Raw genomic sequence first — 14,256 nt, forward strand, 5'->3', positions numbered from 1 at the left:
ATAGGGCAGACTTGTCTTCTCTGGGCCCGGTAAGAAGTCATGATGTCTAATCCCCCAACTAATGAGGCATCGAGTCTGTCAGTCAGATTGTAGTTTACTGGGAAGAGGCGTGAGTAATGGGGTCACTGTTATAGCCAGGGCAGACCCTACCCAATTTGGTGCCCTGGGCAAGATGCCTCAACCTCCCCCCACCCCCCCAGGATGTCTGCAGGCCTACTTCCCGCCACCCTGGAGATCTAAATTGTTAAGTAAAGGGTGTTCCAATGAGACCTTGCCTGCTCTGCTAACCTATGGTCAATGCTGCTCCCCAGTTTGTCAAGTGCTGAATTCTCTCTTGCCTCTTGGTGCTGGCTTGACTATACTGACTACTTGACTCTCGCCAGACTTCACCTTAACAGCAAGACAGTGGCGGTTCTATGGGCGGGCTAACAGGGCCGTCGCCCGGAACACTGGCCCCTAGAGGGCGCCACTGAGTCCCCAGGAGAGAGGCAAAAAAAAAATCTCTGAAAAAAACAAACAAACCAGCGTCGCTTTCCCCCCCGCTAGCCGCCGCAGGGAGGCTGCATTTGCCGGGTGCCCGCTGATATTTGTTATCAGCAGGCACCCGGCTCCCTCCCTGCAGCGGCAGCCAAAAGCCAGAGCTCACTCCTGAGCTCCAGCTTCCGGCAGAGAGCACTATGGGAGGGACATCATGACGTCTCTCTCATAGATGCGAGGAGCCGGAGCTCACTCCTGAGCTCCTGCTCCTGCAGAGAGCACTATGGGAGGGACATTATGACGTAATGATGTCTCTCCCATAGATACGTGGTGGAGCCGCAGTCGGGCCAGACAGCAGCGGACGCAGCAGCGGGGCTTAAGGTAAGTATTGTGTTTTGTATTTTCATTTTTTTTTCAGAAGCACCAGCACTGGGGGCATCGCTATAGGAGGAATGGCTACAGGGAGCGTGGCTATAGGCGGGCATTACTACTGGGGGCATGGCTATAAGGGGCATGGCTACAGGGGGCATGGCTATAGGGGGGCATTACTACTGGGGGCATGGCAATAAAGGGCATTACTGGGGGCATGGCTATAGGGGGGCATTACTACTGGGGGCATGGCTATAAGTGGCATTACTACTGGGGACATGGCTATATAGTGGCATTACTACTGGGGCCATGGCTATAAGGGGCATTACTACTGGGGGCATGGCTATAGGGGGGCATGGCTATAAGGGGCATTACTACTGGGGGCATGGCTATAGGGGGGCATTACTACTGGGGGCATGGCTATAGGGGGGCATTACTACTGGGGACACATCTATAAGGGAGCACTACTATAGGGGACATTACCAATGGGGGCATTAACATTGTGGGCATTACCACTGTGGGCACTACTAATGAGGGCACTGCATGGGGGCACCACTACTGGGGTCATTGTGTAAGGGGCACTACTACTCTGGGCATTGTATTAGGGGCACTACTACTGTGGGGCTTGTGTATAAGGGGCACTAATTTGGGCATTGTGTAAAAGGGGTACCACTGTGTGTCATCACATGAATAAGGGACTTCTGTGTGGCATAATTCGAATTGGGGATAATGTATTATAAAGGGAATTACTGTGTGTGGCACAATGTATTATACAGGACATTACTGCGTGTGGCATAATGTATTATACTGGGCATTACTGCGTGTGGCATAATGTGTTATATAGGGCATTACTGCATGTGGCATAATGTGTTATACAGGCCATTACTGCGTGTGGCAAAATGTGTTATACAGGGCATTACTACATGTGGCATAATGTGTTATAAAGGGCATTACTGTGTAAGACATACTGTGTAAGGAGCATTACTGCGCATGGCAATTATTCGCCACGTGGGGAGAGCTTGGGGGAAGCCCAGCACCTTCGTAAGAGCTGGTCACGCCCCATAGTGTGATGAATTGAGAAGAAGCACTCGCGCTTTCAGCACGTGCAGAGGAACACCATCTAAAAAAAGTATATTTTTTTTGTGGGGGGGGCGCAACTTTCGCCCTGAGCTCCACAATGTCTAGAACCGGCCCTGCAGCAAGAGGACCAATATAAGCACTTTTGCAAGAGCCCCTATGTTGCCAGTTCTGTATTCTTTGAAAAGTGGCTCCTCCGTTGGTGCTGGTATCCGATGCCTAATCCCAGCACCAGCCGCAGAAGTGCCTAGGTTGGCAATACCTAGGGCCGGCCTTAGTTATAGTAGTAGGCGGCCGGCAGGATGGACAGGCAAGAATATTATGGGCTGAGCTGGGAAGGGCCACCTCCATTTCATTGCGTCCTGGACGATGGCATTGGTGGCACCGCCCTCACTATGGCCCTGCTGACATAGATCTATTATGGTTGTGATTAAAGCAAGGCATATTATGGATTTCCCTTCTCTGCCAGCCAAATACATTGCGGTTAGCCTGGGGAATCCCGGTCAGTTCAGCTCACTTTTATTCTGCGGTGGGGCTATTAGAGAAGAAATTCACGTCCTCTTTCATGATTTTTGTTTTCATTTCCCATGAATTATAAAAAGGTTTTCTTGTTGATATCTTTTGGATTAAAATAAGATGAGCTGGTTTGGCTATTATATTATAATAGGGCAACCTCAAGCTTAGCAGGTTTTCCACCTATGTCAGATGAGATAGTATTATGTATATCCACTTACACAGCATAACTGGGACACTAAGGATCTGATTCTGAGAATGCATGTAGTCACAGCTGCGTATTTTGGCTCAGCTTCGCATGCATGGTAATACAGTGGATGATTTTTTTCAAAACTAAGGTGCCCACTTGCAGTGTCTTGCGCCTCCAGCAATCTGTCTCGGTGCATCTTTAGATACCGATCAGCTCTCCATCAAAACTTGCACCAGCCCTATGACAGGTACAATTTCTCTGTCTGAGTATGGCGTCCTGTGTGAAAGGTTGTGCGTCTCTAGACGCAGTCACTATCAATGACACTCCCGCGCCTGCCTAGCCACACCCCTATAACTCCCCAGAACCCAACTAATACCACACTCCCTGTGTCCAAAATAGTTGTGCGTCTTGGTGCAGTAACAATCTGGACGCATGCTCAGTACTTAAAACATTGGGCAACTGTGCTCATATTGGCATAGCGTACGACTCTGAACCAGGCCCTAAATTCCAGGATAAGAATGCTCATGACTTCCACTCTGGATTCCATGTTAGACACCAGGGGGCTATTTACTAAGCCTTGGATGGAGATAAAGTGGACGGAGATAAAGTACCAACCAACCAGCTCCTAACTGCCATTTTTCAAACACAGCCTGTGACTTGGCAGTTAGGAGCTGATTGGCTGGTACCTTATCTCTATTGACTTTATCTCCATCCAAAGCTTAGAAAACTGACCCCAAGGTCACTAGCGCATGTAGAGAGGTCAGCCTGCCTGACCCATTTCACCTTCGAGATATCTGCACTGACTTTCTGCTTGAGTCAATCTGGGATTACTTAACTTAGTTAATGTAAATGCTGATTTTAAGTCAAGTAACAAAAGAAATAGCAACACATGTGCTACATCTGCGAGCAGTCATGAGTCTGGTTAATGGATGAAATGAGTCTGGTTAATGTAGAGTTGCCTCTATAAATGGCCATTGGTCCATGGGATCTATTACTGTAACAGAGAAAGCAGAAATAATGGAATTTAAGGGCTGTCAAGTCTCCATCAGTTTCTGCCTGGGCAGTTGTGGTCTTTCTGAGAATGCTGCTGTTGCCCCTTTTACCCATTGAGTTGATGTGTGACTTCTAGCTCCATATTACAGTAAGTAGATGGCTACATCTACGCAAGCACCTGCCCTGTAACTTTGTGTTAATAATGTACATGGTGAACTGAACAAAGCACAATCACATAAGCCTGAAGTTATTAGATATAACATATAATAGTCTTCTTTTTTTTCAGTTGGGCACGAAAGAGGGTTATCTTACAAAACAAGGAGGACGTGTGAAGGTAATGAGTGCTGCTTTGTAACATAGATGGCCACTCTACTGCGTTGTATGTTTTAAATGCTGTGAGATAAAAGTACAGTTTATTTACCCATCACAATACATTACATGAGTCATAGGGATGTAAGAACAGAAAATTGCACAATCCAACAACTTCATATAAAATACCAACACATTTTTCATCTCTGGTACAGTTTTTATTATTAAAATGTAATTATACACACGTCATGTAACTGTCAGATACTGCCATGAATTAGTTCATTACACCTGCACAGGGAGATTAGTGTTTGTATCCAGAAATAGTGCTCATGCAGGAATTTGCCTTCCACCCGTTTGATATTTGTCTTCTTTAAAGTGGTAATTGATATTCTACTATAGACCCATGCTCTTATATATCCATATTAGATGTGTTTTCTTTGCTAACATGTGACGGTGTAATAGTAGTGATGAATGAGTAACAGTGTGTGCCAGCAGCATTAGTATAACAAGCTGAAATTGAATCTTTCACACTGTGATATTTTTGCACAAGTCCAGCAGCCGCTGTGAGTGTGTATTCCGTCAGCAGAAACACTCTTTTCTCAGTGATCAAACTACACCCTGGGACATCACTCACATTCTAATAATGACAACAATGTGATGATAATTACCATCTTGTGTCTTACAGAGCTGGAAAACCAGATGGTTTATACTGACACGTAATGAGCTGAAATATTATAAGGATCGGCTGGTAAGTTCTGTTCCTTGTCAGTTACTCAGGTGTGTTTCATGCTATAAGGCTCCTGAATGTACAACGTCATACGTCTTTAAACACATTTCAGGGTTTTCCAATCCCACTTTTTTTTTTTTATTTAAGCTAGCGTCATTCTTCAATATTCTGTACACTTGAAAAGCAGACACAGAAGATTTGATTATTTTGATAACATTACAAATACCTGTTTGCTTAAAATGTCTGCTCAATTAATTTTTATAATATTAACTGCTCCAGATTCGCTTTTGTTCCACTGGAAAAACTATTTTATGTTATCTCTGTTGGCTTTTTTTGGTGATTTGTTTGTGAAGTCTGTAAAAGTTTAGCATTTATTCCAGTTACAATGCATCAATGAATTACAATGTACACTACAGACATTACCCTCATAAATCACTATTAATTCATATCTAAGGGCATACTTTGGTTACCAAGTACTCTATTATATACGTTTAATATAATGTGCTATCACAGTCTATGCATGATACAGCTGAATAAGATGTGATTCCATGTTCCTTTCCGCAGGCCCAGGAGCCAATAAAGACCTTAGATCTTACAGAGTGCAGTGCGGTACAATTTGATTATTCACAGGAGAAAGTCAACTGTTTCTGGTAAGCGCTCTCTGAAATACGTAAAGTAACGCCTCAGGCAGATTATATGTGTATGCCTGTGAGATGGAAAGGAAAATAACTGTTTAATAAAGGAGTAAGTAATAGAATGTCTACTAAAGAAATTAAACTAAAGTTTTTTTTATCTTCAAAGCTGTAAGTTTACTTGTTATACATTTATACTTACATGATGGGGGCACTTGAGATAAGTTGGCACATACTAAAGGGTATTTGATAACCATTTGCAAGTATCAGGGTTTACACAATATGACATATAAGTTCAACTTTGTACAACAGAACGATCTGTTCAGCTCCTGACCTTGCCCAAGCTCAGAGGCTCTTAGAGGTAAGGCAGTTTTTCCCAACCCCAGTACTCAGGGACCCTTAACAGTGCAACTTCTACAGATCTCGTCAGTGAAATAATTAGAATGTGTCAGCCAGTAATGAATACACCTGTCCACCAACTAGGAGATCTGGAAAACATGTTACCAAGGGGAAAGGAATTCTGAGATGGATTCTTGCACAGGATATTCTATGTTTGATAACTGTAAATTAATATTTTTTCCAACAGTAGAATACAAATTATCTGGAATACTACCCTTTCATAATAAATGAATAGTTGGTGGTGCTCCCAGGAATCAATATTAGACTATGTTTTGCACAGGCAAATAAAGAAAAATTCCTTTGTGGGGACACTCATATATAGAACCTATGTAATGATTATAATAATTTAAACTTGACTTTTATCAATAAATTATGTTTAGTACCATTGAAGATGATTAAAAGTAGGTGAAAATATTTGAAAAAAGTAATCTTAACGTGCTGATTTATCAAAATAATTAGAAAAGATTACCTCCGGTCACAGACAGGTGGCAGTGTTGTCTCAGACACACACTGTCATCTAACAAAGTGCTAGTCGAAAGAAAAAGTGGGTTGCAACAACTTGCACATTTTGTGGTCAATCCTATTAGGTGCGATGATCTCGCATGTGCGGGTCATCGCGGCAGTGGCTGCACTTTACGGCAGCCCGGATTCGCCTAATATTGCTCGCAGACCCATAGGGCTCTGAGCAAATTTATGCGAATCTAGGCTCGGGACGGGTAGCGAAGGATGCGAGATGCGGTGCTGTTGCCGGCGTTTAAACGACGTTGCAATGGCACATCACACCTAATTGAACTGACCCCATAGTATTTAGAAACGTTAGATATCTTAATTGATGGAATTGCACATTACCGTTTAGTAGTAGAAAATAATAACATTAATGAGAATAAAAGCATAAATCACCAATGGTCCCACTTGATAGTATATCAAGAAAATACCCCATGAAAATAGCAATCAATCCCTAGCAATTTTCCAATATCAAGGTTCACAGAATAATAACCTCAAATCTTGAGTATTTAGTTTACTTTATTATTGCATGTATTCCATTTAGAACATTTCTTTATTTTGCCTACGCAAAACATAGGAACATAAGATGGTGCACCTGAAAAAGGGCCACGGCCTCATGGGGAATGGCCAGGGAAGAGATAGGGGAGGACAGGAGATGCTGGGGATAAAAGAAGAGGAAACTACAAGTGAGAATGATAATAAACAGGAAAATTGACAGTCCTAAACATCGCCCACTGCCCTGCGGTGCCCTGTGCCATGGCACAGGTCACACTACCCTAGTTACGCCCCTGGGAAACACTGTAGTAGAGCAGTGATAGATGCTTATGTTTTTATTTTGATATTTGTTTCATATAACATTTGCCTTTAATATTGATCTACATATAACGCTACTTTTTATTACTGTACTTTGTTAAAATTCCATCAGTTTTTTTTATTGAATTTTCTAACATACCCAACAGTCTCTTTTGGACAGATTTTTTTTGTTTCACTATCACAGAAGTCATTTGCTAAGTTATGTGCATGATGTACAGTATGTATTTATATTAGTTTAGTTAGGTGGCATCATACACTGTACTTTACTATCATTGGAGAAAAACAAAGTATATATGAACATCCTTTAATATAAAGATATGATACCACAATCTCCCCACATTATTAATTGGACAAATCACTACCCTGGACTGTTATCATTTAGCTGTGTAGATTCACTACAGTCTGTTCTCGATCATTTCACCTCTTACAAATGGAAACACAGCAGAAGGCTGAGCTAAAATATGTTTATAGCTAAAGCTCTAATAGAGAGACGCAATACATGAAGGAGGCAGAGCTACAACAACCTGTGCTCAGTGTCCCCATTTTTATGAATGAAGGCAACACGAGCTCTGACACAACTGAAATGCAACAAGGGCCAGGGAAGGAAACACTGCAGCAAGGAGATTACAACCTAAATAATCAGAATATTTAAATACAAAATATATTTTGAAAACTCTATGCTGATGTTATTCATGCTGTTTCTTTACAGTTTAGTATTCCCACTGAGGACATATTACCTCTGTGCAAAAACAGGTGCAGAAGCAGATGAATGGATTAAGATTTTAAGATGGAAAATGGTAAGATGGGTATGAACGTGTAACTTGTGGTTATTGCAGTGTATATAGCTGCTAGGGCAATACTAGTAATGCTGGGTACACACTGGTCGACATATCAGACGTTCATTTGAACGCCCAATATATTGTGTGCATGTCAGCCAGTATGTACAGACGATATGCTGTGAACAACGTCGTTCACAGACATATCACGTCGGCTGTGCAGCACTGCTGATAGACATCTGCTCATCATGCTGTGTACGGGCGGTCAGCGACTGCAGAGGTCGGTGGGGAAAGGGTCGCAGCACGACCCCCAGCCAGAGGGAGTAATGGTTGTTCAGTTTGTATGAACAACCATCATCTGCTGATATATCTGCAGATCAGCCTATCTAATTTAAATATGAGCATCAGATATTTAAATATTTATAATGCATTTTTATTTTTGCAATAAAAGGTTTTATATAATATTGAAGCATTTTTCCTGTAAATGTCTTGAAGTAATGCCACCCTGAAATAGCAAAAGCAGTAATAGGATTTTGATGGTACAAATGCTCCTAAATGGGCAAAGCATAGGGAATCTATAGTTGCTGCATTGCCAGATTAAAGTTTGTGGGGTCCCCTACCCAAGAGGTTTTTGCCTTTGGGCGGTACAAGGGGCCCTTACATATGCTGCTATGGGGCCCAAAAATAACTAGTTAAACTCCTATTCTTACCAATAAAATTGTTAATAGGATAGGCTGCCAATGTCATTATAAAACCATAAATGTGTTAAATACACTCTAGTGCCCCAGATCACAAACGTCACAGTGGTATACGTTCCGGAAGCCGGTGGGCGCAATGCCGACCGCCGGCTTCCCGACTGCTCAATCCCGGCGAGAGTTAAATGACAGGCGTCTAAATCTAGACGCGTGTCATTTTACCGACGCCGGGAGACCGGCGCCCCGATCGAAGGGATGCAGAGCGTGGACAGCCACGCGGGAGGGGGAAGGTTAGATTTAGGGCTCCCGGGGTGGACTTAGGGTTAGGCACCCCCCCCCTCCCGGGAGGTTAGGGTTAGGCTAGGGGAAGGGGGGGTTAGGCACCCTAAATGAGGGTTAGGGTTAGTGGGTAGAGTTAGGTTAGTTTATACTTACCTTTAGTACAATCAGAACTTCGTACTCTATCGGGCTGCCGCTGCCGGGATTTGAACCATGCGGCCGGCGGTAAATTATACCGAATGCGTCACAGTGCCTCTCACACGGGTGATGTAGGTGGGCACTTGGGTGACTGCCCTGGTTGCACTCTTGTTAATCTGGACTTTGAGTTACTGTCACTTGCTAGATAATGCAGAACTGCCAGACGAGGTACATGACATCTACCATGAGAATCATTATTACAGATGTACATTAATTAAAATTAGGCTACACTAGTTCTAGCACTAGTAAATTCGTTCTAAACTGTAGCTGCACCTGAATCTATTAGTTAAACCTGACAAAGCAGGCCTGAATGTGCACCATTTGTGTCTCCAGTTTCCTGTTTCTTAAGCACTTTGCAATTTTGCATAGGACATTGGTCATTAAAAGACACGGACCGGACAGGACCTTCTTTCAAATGTTGCCATCTAGTGGCAAAATGTTAGTATTGCATTATATAGGATTAGTGTAAAACTGAGTCTACACCCCCTCTAGAGTTTTGGAAAAGTTCATATGATTTGTTTATTTTAGTATAGTATAGATGACCGCTTACACCTATAAAACTGGAGGTAAATTTTATGTTTTTTCCCTTAGGAAACCAGGGCTAAATCTTATTTGTATAACTGGCACTCTGAAATAAACAAAAAAAAAAAAGTGAACTCTGCCACACGAGCTCTATGAATGATGCATGCAGCAATCATCTCAACGAGCAACTCCAAGCTTAAGCTGGGTACACACTAGACCATATATTGGACGATTTGTTGTTTTGAGGCTAATCGGAATGACAAATTGTCCATATCCTAAGTGTGTACACACTATTGCACACTCCCGTGTGTCGTTTATCGCATCTGCAGATCTGCCCGCAGTGCAGGCAAATCTGATCATTAAGGATTTTGTTCAAATCGTCGGTGGGGAACCTTTTTTCTGCCAAGGGCCATTATTATATATATAACATTATTTGCAGGCCACGCCCCTCCGTGTGATGTCACGTGGGGTGGGGCCACAATCACCGGTGATTACAGTAATGCCTGGAGCTGTAAGGGCAGCGGTGTGACCGTCTGAAGCATCCTAAGTATAATCCAGGTGGCACTGCTGCAAAGATTCTGGCTGCCATTCTAAGCACCCTGCTAGCCAGATGAGGCTAGCAGAAAAAAGCTCTGAGGGCCAGACCAAACGATTACACGGGCCTTATACGGGCCCCGGGCCTGAGGTTCCCCAACCCTGGTCTAGTGTGTACGCCCTACTGGACGACCAGGCCATATGTTAATGTTATATCTTAACGATCAAACATAGTATTGTTCCGTTATTCAAGAGATTGCAGTGTGTATGCCCTGTATCATTTATTCTGGGGTTCAAGGGAAATCAGGCCATCGCGTCGTTTGCACATTGTCTAGTGTGTACCCAGCTTTACATTGCTTGTTATGTGCAGAAATATGTGGAGGAGGTAAACTGTCCTTAAAATGGAGGTACATTCATTCCACATGTTATAAAAATTACTTCCCATGTTTATTTCAAGTTTACCACATCTGGTTGTAAATGGCAGTTAAAATGAACTAAAGTCTTATATGTTGTATAGAATAGAATAATAAACTTCATTCTAATGAATGATTACCCCCCCCCCGTGCCATAAAGTTGTTATTGTCAGATCAGGCATATAATTTTGTACAGATTTTTTCCTCTTCTAAACATTGGAGTCTATTTACTAATGCTGGCCCTACACGCTACAATTATCGGGGTGATCCGCCTGATATCGGTGGATCGCCCCGATAATTGTAGCGTGTGTACGGGCGACCGGGGGTTAAATATTGCTCGGTCGGGCATGCAGGATTGTCCAGCATGCCCGTCCGATGCGATATTTACCTGGTAAACTGTCGGCTGCATCAGGCAGTGTATGCCCAGCGCGGCCGACAGACAGACATTTCCTGTGTTCCTTCCTACGGAAGGAACAAGGAAATGTCTCCACCCCCGGGGGCAGAGCGCGGATGTCGGGCTATACACTGCGAGATTTCTCTCACAGCGTATGCCGGTGACATCTGCGGCTGGCATGCTGCCATATAAAATGTCTGTCGGTCTGACAGACATTTTATCTGGCTGTGTATGCCCAGCATAAGCCTTGGACGGAGATAAAGTGGACAGAGATAAAGTACCAGCCAACCAGCTCCTATCTGTAATTTTTCAAACACAGCCTGTGACATGACAGCCGAATTGGCTGGTACTCTATCTCCGTTCACTGTATCTCCATCCAAGGCTTAGTAAATAGACCCCATTGTTCTTAATTTTAGAAGTAAATTTAATTAATACATTTGAACTAATGCTGGGTACACACTGCACAGATATATCTGTAGATGGTCATTCATATACACTGAACAACCATCTTCCAGGCAGCTGAGGGTCCCGCTGGCCGGCGACCCCCTCTCCACACAGCACAGCCGATGCGATATTTCTGTGAACGTTGTCGGTCACAGACATATCGCTGGTACACACTGGCCGACGGGCACCCACTATATTGACCGATCAATTGATCGGCCAATATATCTGCCAGTGTGTACCCAGCTTAAAAAAGACACCTACTTGTAATTACATACCAGCAGGCCATTTCAGCAAGCATTATATGCTATAAAAGAGAAATCTGATAAGAAAGCAGGAAGGAGCTGTGGGCTACAAGTGAAGGTTTGGAGGGCAACTTGTTACCCATCACTGGTTTAGACTAAACTTTAGAGTATCAGTGCCACATGCTGGGTCTTGATGCCCTTTAGATCTGGTGCGCTGCTCCTTATCTTTGAAAAATATGAGTCTCTCATGCAAACATAGCTTTGTGGAGTGGAAATGGACCAGAAGAAATACAGTTTAGCAGCTGCTGGCATGTTCCTGCAGTGCTAGCATATGTACATCTCAAGTAGCATGTAGTCTATGACATCATTAAATACATAAGGCTGTATATTCAGAACTATATACATATATTAGTGTTATTTATATGTCATTTTCTTTACCAGCGCACAGATGCTGATGAGACAGACATAATGTATAGCTATGGGATTGGCATTCACTATTTCCACCATGGTGGGATTAAATTAGCCTTGAAATGCTCAGTAGTTATTCAATCCTTTTAATATTTGCCTTTAGCACAAGTGCTGAGTATCTAATACTGGCTGCAGTATTCATAGAATATATTGGTCCTTGCGAGACAGGAAAGTCACTTATGCTGCGTTGTGCTGTATGCCATTAGCATTACTTGTTGGGACAGACCTGATGACATGGGGTATGTTTCTGTGCGAGGTCAGATCATATCTAATACGGTTTTTTTGTTTTTATTAGTCTCAAATAAGAAGACGGACAACGTCCAAATGAAGGTGACCGCAGTGATGAATGGAAGAATCATACTTATATCATGCTTAGATCTATGGTGTAACTTGTTCAGCCCATAGAGAATAAGAATCTGTGTGTTCATTATTTGATATCATATGAAAAAGTAACTATTGTTCTACATAGGTGGTGAAAGTGACAATATTTAACTGACAAATGTTTCCATCTTAATATTACAGACTCAATGTATCTGTAGTATTTAATATAATTTACATGAATTTACTTCAGTAGCTATCCAACTATTTTAATTTCCATATCAGACTCCTTTATGTCACTCCCAACACAAAGTAAAGGCTGCATTCTGGAACCTTGTGTGATGCAGTCTGAGATGTCATTTGACTGTTACATTCCTTTAGCCTGCTGTAATATTTTACTGGAATACAATATTAGTGAAAATGTATTTTAAGAATAACTAAATGTATTCAGTGCATTGTTTACAAGTTAATATACTTGAGAAAAAGAAAGACTAATAAAACCATAAAAGATAAATAAAATTTATTTTTACTTTCACATAAATCACAAGTATTTTCCATTTGGGACAAAACCTTATGCCAATCCCCAACCAGGGGAGTTTGTCAGAATTTCTGGGTTTTTGTTTGTCCACCCGCCTCTTGAGGATTGACCACAAATTCTCAATTCTTAAGGTCTGGGGAGCTTCCTGGCCATGGACCCAAAATTTCGATGTTTTGTTCCGCGAGCCACTTAGTTATCACTTTTGCCTTATGGCAAGGTGCTCCATCATGCTGGAGAAGGCATTGTTCGTCACCAAACTGTTCTTGGATGGTTGGGAGAAGTTGCTCTTGGAGGATGTTTTGGTACCATTCTTTATTCATGGCTGTGTTCTTAGGCAAAATTGTGAGTGAGCCCACTTCCTTGGCTGAGAAGCAAACCCACACATGAATGGTTTCAGGATGCTTTACTGTTGCATGACACAGGAATGATGGTAGCGCTCACCTTTCTTTCTGCGGACAAGCATTTTTCCAGATGCCCCAAACAACCTGTTTAACCCATTATGCTTCTTAGAGTGCTTCAAGGTTCAATTGAATTTCACAACAGTGAAGGTAGAAACCAGTAGATCGTCCAAAAGAACTAGTGTCACTTTAATGGTAGTATATGCTCATGTAGCAGTGGTTCCCAACTACAGTGCTCAAGTACCACCAACAGGTCATGTTTTGGAGTTCTATAATGCACAGGTGACCATCTATTTTGCTGGGTCAGTAATTATTCCACCTGCTTCCACACAAAGAAATCCTCAATTCAGGACCAGTCAGGAAAACCAGAGGGTTCATGTTGAGAACCACAACAATAGAGAATAGTAATCTCTGAATAGATCTGTTTTTAATGTTAACCAACATAACTCACTGTACATTTGTGATTGAACTGCTACACCAACAGATGTCTCGCTCGTGAACCTCAAATTCCCTTGAAAATGCTACATGAAGAAATCAATCACCTGGGTCTAGTAGCTGGTGACACCTCCTTGATGCCTGCTTAAATAGGGCAAATTGACCAACCTTTACAAAAGTCAAACAGCAATGACATTCCCTGTCTGGATTCTAGTCACAAGACACTTGAGAAGAACTTTCCAGGTGCTCAGAGGTAGATACAGTGTATGCAGAATTCATGAGAAGACTATCTAAAAAGGGTGGTACCCAATGCTATACGGGGGAGGGGGGTGCCCATCACTAATGAAAACTAGAGAATGATGTTATAGGACGTGTTTGTGTGTGTTACTAAGAGATGATAGTCCCTGCTACAATCATGAAGTACCTAATGTGGAAGGAATTTTATCATGGAACAGAAAAGCCCTTTGCTGTTCCATACTGAATAGGATACATAATCAGTGTTCATTCTAGCACCCTGCACCTGTCACTCGCTGCACTGGTGTTTCTAGCACATTCAGATGATGCAATAAACTTCTGAGATACAGACCAGAGTGTGCTAG

The 14,256-nt window shown here is 42.6% G+C and overlaps 1 protein-coding gene across 1 annotated transcript in view; it reads left to right on the plus strand.

Annotated features, from left to right (window-relative positions):
- Positions 1-12,809, plus strand: part of DAPP1 (dual adaptor of phosphotyrosine and 3-phosphoinositides 1) — a 128,924-nt gene extending 116,115 nt beyond the window's left edge. Inside the window, exons 5-9 of the mRNA XM_088453212.1 lie at positions 3,906-3,953; positions 4,614-4,676; positions 5,220-5,305; positions 7,713-7,800; positions 12,264-12,809. Of these exons, the coding sequence (XP_088309338.1) occupies positions 3,906-3,953; positions 4,614-4,676; positions 5,220-5,305; positions 7,713-7,800; positions 12,264-12,296 (318 nt within the window). The 3' untranslated portion in view covers positions 12,297-12,809. The remainder of the gene's footprint in view (positions 1-3,905; positions 3,954-4,613; positions 4,677-5,219; positions 5,306-7,712; positions 7,801-12,263) is intronic.
- The last annotated feature ends 1,447 nt before the right edge of the window (positions 12,810-14,256 follow it).

Source organism: Taudactylus pleione, unplaced genomic scaffold, assembly GCF_031769625.1.
Source record: "Taudactylus pleione unplaced genomic scaffold, aTauple2 ptg000573l, whole genome shotgun sequence".
Lineage (NCBI taxonomy): Eukaryota > Metazoa > Chordata > Amphibia > Anura > Myobatrachidae > Taudactylus > Taudactylus pleione.